This window comes from Papilio xuthus, unplaced genomic scaffold (genome assembly GCF_000836235.2).
Source record: "Papilio xuthus unplaced genomic scaffold, Pxut_1.1 DF825783.1, whole genome shotgun sequence".
NCBI classification, from domain to species: Eukaryota; Metazoa; Arthropoda; class Insecta; order Lepidoptera; family Papilionidae; genus Papilio; species Papilio xuthus.
In genome coordinates this window covers 3,855,220-3,864,345 of record NW_013532866.1, presented here as the reverse complement: position 1 = coordinate 3,864,345, position 9,126 = coordinate 3,855,220, and the positions used below count along the sequence as shown (strand labels likewise).

Here is a 9,126-nt window from a genome sequence, read left to right as displayed (position 1 = left end):
CTCGCTCATAGAGGTTTCTCTCTAATACGAGTTTCTCGCTCATAGAGGTTTCTCTCTAATACGAGTTTCTCGCTCATAGAGGTTTCTCACTCATAGAGGTTTCTCTCTAATACGAGTTTCTCGCTCATAGAGATTTCTCTCTAAGGCGAGTTTCTCGCTCATAGAGGTTTCTCTCTAATACGAGTTTCTCGCTCATAGAGGTTTCTTTCTAATACGAGTTTCTCGCTCATAGAGGCTCATATATATATATATATATATATAATTGTCTGTATGTAATATTTTTAATACATGTATATATATATAAGGGTTCCGTGTTTTTTTTCAAGGAACATTGTATTAAAGTTAATTAACACTAATTAAGAGAAATCTTAGTTTCTTTTTGAAGAAATTACCCGAAAATAACATAAAATTTGTTAGTACAAAAAAACTATTTTTTTTTCATAAAAAATAATGAAAAAAATTATTTTTAATAGTTGAATTTCAAGCTAAGACGACTTAATAAACCAACGATGTAATTTAAATTAGTTTTATAAAATAAAAATTTTCTAAATCAAAAATAATTTGCAAAATATCTTATAGTTTGTAAAATTTTTACTAATAAAAATAATTTTTAATTTCCTTTTAATTGGACATAATAATATAAGTTATTTAAATAAGACGCTAAAGTATTTCAAAGGCTTTTCACAAAGTTTTTTTTTTAATTATACAATGTTTCAAATACATTTTGGAAGTGGAAGTGGACTTTCCGGATGAGAGGATGCATGGAAAGGTAAAATATTTTCTTTCTATGCATCCTCTCCTCCGTCGATTAAAGTTAGGCAACGCATATGCAATTGCGTATGTCTATGGGCAACGTTCACTTTGCTATTTCAGCGATTTCTGGAGGCCGCTCGCTTCTTTGCCACCTTATGATATAAAAAAAAATTAAATTCCTCAACCTTTTTATACCGTGACTGTAACACCCCATGTAGCCTTTTGACAAATCATGACTGTTGACACATTAATATTGGCACTTTGATTTTAATATGAATATTTTGTGAATACATCACAATTTGCTACGAGTTTAAAAAATTACAAAAAAATTAACAATCGATGGAAAAAATATATATATTTAAGTATTCGTTTAGCAATAATTATTTTTAGAAATAAATTAGTGTTTATAACTCAATGTAACATTGTTTCGAAAAAATCTTATATAATATATAAAATTCTCGTGTCACAATTTTTGTTCCCATACTCCTCCGAAACAGCTTGACCGATTCTCATGAAATTTTGTGAGCATATTGAGTAGGTCTGAGAATCGGCCAACATCTATATTTAATCCCGCGCAGACGGAGTCGCGGGCGACAGCTGGTTAATTATAAAAAAATAAATTTCGTTCTAACTTAAAATCTAGAGATTCAATTTTCACTGGAAATGTTTGATAATTTTTTTTTTAATTTTCAACCGACTTCAATAAGGAGGTTCTTCAATCGATATGTTTTTTTATATGTAAAGGATTACGTGTCACGTAAGTTCACTTTTGTGAAAACTCGTATATATCGCAAAAACAATTTGTTAATTTTTCAAGTTAATATTTGAACATTATAAAATAAATGTTTCTTGTATCCGTTTCCACTAACGAAATACTTGTTCATTCTGTTTGAACTGAAGCAATATGTTCATGTTTCGGCAGTGGAAACTCAGTTTAAAGCTTTTAAGTCCAATGGATTGTCTTAGTATGTTTCAACATCACGTATTTTTAGTACGTATTATTTATTTTATATGAACAATTGCCAACGAGATGTATTTAATATTTAAGGCTCGAAATGCTTGAATAAACTTTCTGAATATAATTTTGCATATTTCTATTAATACATAAACTCTTAAACCTATGATATAAAATAAAATTAAAAAAAAAAAAAAAACGAATAATTAACTAAAATATGTTAATAAAAGGAGTCCCTTTAGGCAAGGTCCCGAAGATACTGGCAGCATAATATACTTAAGATAAGATACATAAGATACTTGAATAAATACGTCGAAATGAAACTTGTTTATTTTTATATTTTGTATATTTTCAGTGCGAGTTGACTTCACACATATCTTTGACTTTCTCAGATATGTGTAGCATCACGATGTTTTCCTTCACCGTAAGAAACTCGGATAAATGTACGTAAATTGGAAATCGGAAAGCGTCAACAGCTTATTGGTTAAGGGTACGGATTCAATCACGAGGTCATGGGTTCTAAACCCGCCATTCGATTATTGTCGTAAACACAAGCACAAGCATACTTGGAATGGTACAAGAAATATTAGTAAATTAACAAAAATCTGCTATTAATATTAAAAAAAAAAAGACAAACTCATTGTTACATGGCGGGATTCGAACCGAAGATCTGCAAACTACAATTCTTTAAAGGCTTTTAAAATTTTAAAAGAAATACTTCCGAAGGTCTTAAGTCACGCACAATTCTAGATTTCCAGGTCATAGGATACGTCATATTTTAATCTTTGCACTATTGCGTAAGAAATTAAACGCACGAGGCAACACGCTGACGAGTGTGACCTGGTTTGCATTACAGGTGCCTTCAGATGTAGGCTTATAAAAATAATTATATTATTTTGTTGTCAAGTTAATTATTATGTCTTTTCTTGTCGTTCTTTTTGTTATTTATTCCCTTTTGTTCACGATAAGAAAACTGATGTTTTTAATAGATGGCCTTGGTTAGTTGTTTGCTGATTTTAGCGATCTTTGATATTTTTCTAATCTTACTATAATATTATAAATGCGAATGTTAGAAAGATTTTCCAAAACAGCTGTATGTATTTCGATGAAATTTGGGATATATGTAGAACATAGTATCTCAGCGCGGACGGAGTCGCGGTCGACAGTTTTATGCGAAAGTTAAGATGAATGGATGTTTGTTAGAAGGTATCTATAGAACGAATCTCGCTGAAATTTAACATAGATGTAGAACATAGCTTGGAAGAACTTAAGGTACTAATTAAGTTTTTCATCTCGTCCCGGGTAACAGTTAGTAATATAAAATTAAGACTCTATTTTCGAATACAATAAACACGCAAACTATTGAATTTATTTTTCAAAACCTTTACCGAATAAATAGAATAATCTGGAAAGGGAATATTCGAGTATTTGCTTATACTTTTGTCTAATTCGACAAATACATATTCATGAACGATTTTAATATAAACAATATGTGATTTAAATCTATTTAGGTATTTTGCCTAGTTTCTATTTCCTCGTTGTTTCTAGCTGAGAATGCATTTATGTATGTTCCCGTTAGATTGAGACAAAAATATAATAGACGATCGTGAAATTGACCGATAAATTTGAATAAAAAATTATAATTATTTTTCATGAAAATAAAATAACAAAATGGTGTACATATTAAGAAAGTAAATTGCTTTTATTTATAACTTTATCAAACGTGAATTAACCCCTTCTTCTGCGAATTATGAAGTATAAGTTATAAAATTTTTTTTTGCAAGTATTAATTTATTTAGATCTAAAAAATCTTCAACAAAACAAAAAAACCGTAAAGATATTTTTTTTTATTTAAAAAAAATTACACTTTTGAGTAACAGAAAAAAAATCTACAATATATTAACAAAGAAATAGATATGGTGATAAATTAGTAAAAGTCTTAATTTCAAATTTACTGCAACATAGAATCACGACGTTCAAGAATATTGCAAACTCGACATAATATTATTATATTTAAATCGTCGTATTTCTTAGAAAATTATATTCTTTTCTTCTGACGGCAGTTGCATGTAAGTGTTTTTTAATTTTATTTTCCGATATTTAAATTTTTTTAATTAATTATCATATTTCTATTTTATATTTGTTATAACTATTGGAAACTGGACACAAGATCTCATGATTATTTGTCCGTATCGATCTTAATCGATATTAAGATTAAGACGATTGTCGCTTTATATGTATAAATAAACGTCAAAATATATGTTTTATATATAATAAATAGTATTAATTAACAGCTAAAAATCTTTCCTCAAAAAATGTTCTTCGGAAATCAATCCAAAATTATTTGAAGTTTTTTGTAATAGAGTACAATAATTATTCCATCATATTTTCAGTCACTTTTATCTCCAATCAGTTTATTTATAACCTTATAAAATAGCCTTTCTAAAATTAAAACTAAATACGGGACTAATTTTCAGATTCAAGATGGCGTCCTTTCTACCTTATCTGTTGCTCTTTCCCGCGCTGTCACTCGCAAGAATAGATGTCAAAATATTTGGCCTATACGACGGAATCGAGAAAACTGTTGTAATCGATTTCAATGGATCCGATATAGACGTAATATCAGATATTGAAGAAAAAACATTTCATTTAGACGAAGATACATTAAAAATGAGTGCACAAAAATTATTCGGAAACACACCAAACGATGTCTTCTTACGTAGTCCGACGCCATTCGGCGATTTATACAAAACGTACAATTGGGAAGAAGTTAAACGAACAATGAAACCTAAAAACGGTAGAATTTTGAACATAACAAACGAAATGAAAACTATAATAAGTAAAAACTTCGTTAACACAGAAACAAAACCGACTACATTTAATATCGGATTGAAGAAACATCTAGAAAATACTGTTTCATCCTTTTGGACAAAAGATGGCGACCTAACAATCAACAAGGGGATAAACTACGCGATATATTTAGGTAACGAAACCATAACTTACACTTCTTTATGGGGCTTGAATACAGAGAAATCCGTTACCACTGTTTTTGGTTCTGATAATATGCAATTAACATTACTTCCCGGACAATCTGTGACAACTGAATTACGAGCTATGGAGCTTAATTTGGCTATTGAAATGGAGTACACGACCAGTTTAACGGGATCCGTTGCCACGAATTATATGGACGGTTACAAAGACCATCATTACTGGGCATTGGATGTTGACGAATTAATGTCGACCAATAATCTTTCGAACGAGGTTATGTCAACTGAAACTATAGAAATGACTATTTATACAAACCCTCAATTTTTAGTTTTTGATACGAAAACAGGTGAAAAAATGACTGATTTAATTCTATAATGTTTATCTATTTAAAATTAATATTTAAAAATGTATCTTTGATTAAATAAAACAACATTTGATATAACACGCATTTCTTATTTTTAAAAGCCTTATAACATACGAGTTTTTATTATAATTATTTTTACACGAGACATTTATAATTAAATACACTTATATACTTATGTAATACACATAAATAAATAAAACCATTGAGTGATTTGGTTACATCTATTTTTATCTTAATTTCTAAAAAAAGTACACTGACGTACAAAAGTTTTAACAAATTTTCTAAATTATATTATAGTCTTAACCAAAGTTTATTTTTTTATTACAGCAATTCTATTTAATGTAGTAAAATAATTGTATGTAAAACTTTCTTATAAACGTATAAAAAAGCAGAAATCTACTAAATTATTAAAAGTAAAATTAAAAAAAAGTATTATTCCAATATATATGGATGCTTAAAAATATCTGTATTAAAAAAAAAAAAACACGGAATTTCGATATGTATTTTAAATGTGCGCTTCGAAAAATATTTAATAATTGTTAAAAAATGTAATGCACGTCAGTGTACATTTAACAAATAAACATAACAAATACTAAAAAAAAATATAAATAATTGGTTCCTACACGTAAATTGTGGAGTAAAATAGTTATAAAAAAGCATAGATTTTTAAAAAATTAAACATTATTAATATACAAATTATATGCATTAATTTAATTTGCCTACCTTTTTTATAAGTCGACATATTACATCCTCTTTCATACATTTCTATCAGCTGTCATATTTGAATTCCCTCCGTTACTCATAACCTCTTTTACACTATACGTTGAGTACAGAATTAAACATTCTGCCAAAGGTAGCGTACTGGCCACTAAGAACCTTTAACTTTTTAATTATGGAAAAAGGTGATGGTTCAACAGTGGTAGAGCGAGCTTTAACATCTTCGCACGAATTGTCCCGGCTCGCCCGGTGAAATACCACGACCACACAGAAGACAGACGTGAAGTGGAAGCAATTCCGCGTTTCGTCTGATGAGTGTGCGTCCCGGAGGCCTAATTTAGTCCTCTTTCCCTTCCCACTCTTTTTCTTATAAGTAAAGGATGGGAAGTGGAATTGGACTTTCCGGATGAGAGGATGCATGGAAAGGGAAAATATTTTCTTTCTGTGCATCCTCTTCTCCGTTGATTAAAGGTAGGCAACGCATATGCAATTGCATATGTCTATGGGCAACAGTCACTTCGCTATTTCAGCTATTTTAGGTGGCCGCTCGCTCGTTTGCCACCTTATGATATAAAAAAAAGGTAAGTGAAAATATTGATCTATAAATGGACTGGCTATAAGAATAGCATTTTGTGCCTATTTGATTTTGGTCATTTTGGCGCTGATAGTAGCACTTTGTAGCGGTGGTGTAAATTGGAACTAATAATATAGATGACGTAACATCAACAAGCTCGTTCAATTCGGAACGAATAAAAAGCTGTCAATGTCTAGCAATTGCCTATCCATTTATAGAGGTCAGTGGAAAAAAGAATAACGCGGGAATTTTACGAATTACCAACGAAATAAAGTAAAGGATATTATTATTATATTTTGTAAATACATGTAGTTTTGATATAATTATTTAACATCGAATAAAAGCATTTTTGTGTGCATTAATAGTTTGAATTCAAACACGTTCGTCTAGACATTAGAACACAAATTAAACTTTATACGAAACAAAAATGATTAATGTGTAATTTCTACAATATGTTAATTTTAATTGTTAAAATCAGTACTTAAGTCTTCCCTTAGTGTAGATTTATTATTAAAAATCAAAGGCGACGGCAACTTAATGGTGGTTTGGCAATAGATAATTTTTGTACAAAATTATTTTGTTTTTTAGCTACGAAGTCAAGGGAAAAGGCTAGTTTACGGCTATTGTACTTTATTACTATTAGATTTTAATTCCTATATAGATATGACAATTGAATTTAACCTTAAATGTGAATTTTAAAGTGCATTTCCACTGCAGAAAAAAATATGCCAAAGAAAAAATTTTACATAAATGTTATCTCATTTTTTCTAAGATAATGAAAAAGTAAATTTTTGTATATTTGCAGTGGAAATCCACTTTAAATTATTACTATACTAATTGCTGTTAATTTTACAATAAATTATAGAAAAAAAAATCATATGGGCCTGTCCATTTACGTGTGAGATGTGAGATTTTATTCCAACTCCCTCCCCCATCCCCCAATCTCATGTGAGATTAATCAAAATGTGAGTTTCTTACGTATTATACGACTAAATGGATCAAAATAGTAATTTTTTTTTCTGTTTGCGTGATATTTGACTCGATCCCCTCCCCTTAAACACCTCACGTAATTTTTGACCGCCCCCTATGATCGTAACAGACAGTTAGTTACAATTTATTCAATTGTATTGAAATACATTTAAAAAGGAACTTTAATATCGTATATATAATTTACACAAGTATACAATGTTCCAAATGAAACGTAAACTTTAAAACTGCATAATTTTAGTTTATAATTTGTAAAAAAAGATTCTCATGTTCTCGTTAAAAGGATAATCTATATATATTAACAAAATTGGAGTTTATATATGTATTTTTAGACAGTACTAGCTATCGCCCGCGACTCCATCCACGCGGGATTAGAAATAGATGTTGACCGATTCTCAGACCTACTCAATATGATCACAAAATTTCATGAGAATCGGTCAAGCCGTTTCGGAGGAGTATGGGAACGAAAATTGTGACACGAAAATTTTATATATAAGATTAGTTAGAATCGTTTGTCGCGAATGGCGCGCTTTCGTTACAAAGTCAAGTGTCAGAATGATTAGTGAGGGGACATAAACGTTGACATTTTAGTAAGGCTAGTGTTATCAGTACACCTGCACTGTATCGGATTTTCTTCCTAACATTATTATATAAAAAAAAAACATTTTTAGTACACATGAGTAAAGTTGCTAATAATGAAAAGCATTTTTTTTATTCTGTCTATATTTCCGCAAGGCTGCGTTTGTTCAGGATAATCTCCGGAACGGTTGGATTTTAACGGGACTTGAACTGGAAGGAAGCTGATGCATACGGGAATCTTATAGGATTGTCTTCAATGATTAACCATAAGCAATTATTCTTTAAGCAGAGCGTCGGTGGCTCAGTGGTCAAGCACTTGACTTGCAATCTGCAGGTCCTGGGTACGAATCCCGCCATGTACCAATGTGTTTTACGATTTCCGATTTACATATGTACATTTATCCGACGTTCTTACGGTGAAGGAAAACATCGTGATGCAACCTGCACATATCTGAGAAGAAATTCAAAGATATGTGTGAAGTCAAGCAACCCGCAATTGGCCAGCGTGGTTGATTATGGCCTAATCACCCTTAACTTAGGGTAGGCTCTGAGCCGCTCGGTGGGGATGTATAGTGAGCTGATGATGATGATGATGAATTATTCTTTAATATCCCTATTTTTTTTTCGGTAAAATAAAATAATGTATTAATTGCGGCCACGTATTGATGTTTTTATTTACAAAGTTTTTATTTTCATTTGAAACAACGTATAGAAGAGTATATAAAACTTCTAACAGGGAAATAGGGAATATTCGAGATTAAAAAATATTATATATAACAAAAAGAAATCGCTAATTCATACGTAAATACAAAGTTCAATTTAATAGAAATTTAGCATTTACTAAAATTATAACAATATTAAAAAAAAAATTAAGTTAAAACTCAAATGACAGTATAAATTTGATTAAAACCTTAGACTCCATTTCCACTAGTCGCGTATATCATGAATTCCATAATTTTCTTAGTTTGAAAAACATTTTTTTATAAGAGAACGGTTCAAACGAGCAGCGGGAACACCGAGATGATCAACGACACCCATGGACATCAGCAACACCAGAGGAACTGCGGATGCGTTGTCAGCCTTTAAGGAAATGGTATGCTCGCTTCTTGAAGGTCCCTAAGTCGTATTGGTACATGTGAGGGGCGCTAGTGAGCTATCATAATTTAATTCCTCTTTCCCTTCCCACCCTTTTTCTTATAAGGAAAGGAT

At 30.5% G+C, this 9,126-nt stretch overlaps 1 protein-coding gene and 1 long non-coding RNA gene across 2 annotated transcripts; both read left to right on the top strand.

Moving 5' to 3' along the window:
• The first annotated feature begins 4,192 nt into the window (after positions 1-4,192).
• LOC106125670 (spherulin-2A) lies at positions 4,193-5,071 on the top strand. The gene has a single exon (XM_013322949.1). The coding sequence runs from the start codon at positions 4,193-4,195 to the stop codon at positions 5,069-5,071; it is 879 nt and encodes a 292-aa protein (XP_013178403.1).
• Positions 5,072-5,622: 551 nt separating this feature from the next.
• Positions 5,623-7,382, top strand: LOC106125713 (uncharacterized). The gene is made up of 2 exons (XR_001228278.1): positions 5,623-5,962; positions 6,359-7,382. It is a non-coding gene; the product is annotated as an uncharacterized LOC106125713 (long non-coding RNA).
• Positions 7,383-9,126: the final 1,744 nt, after the last annotated feature.

Bases quoted from the DNA above. Each gene is read 5' to 3' on its own strand.
- LOC106125670 (XM_013322949.1), top strand. From the start codon at position 4,193: ATGGCGTCCTTTCTACCTTATCTGTTGCTCTTTCCCGCGCTGTCACTC.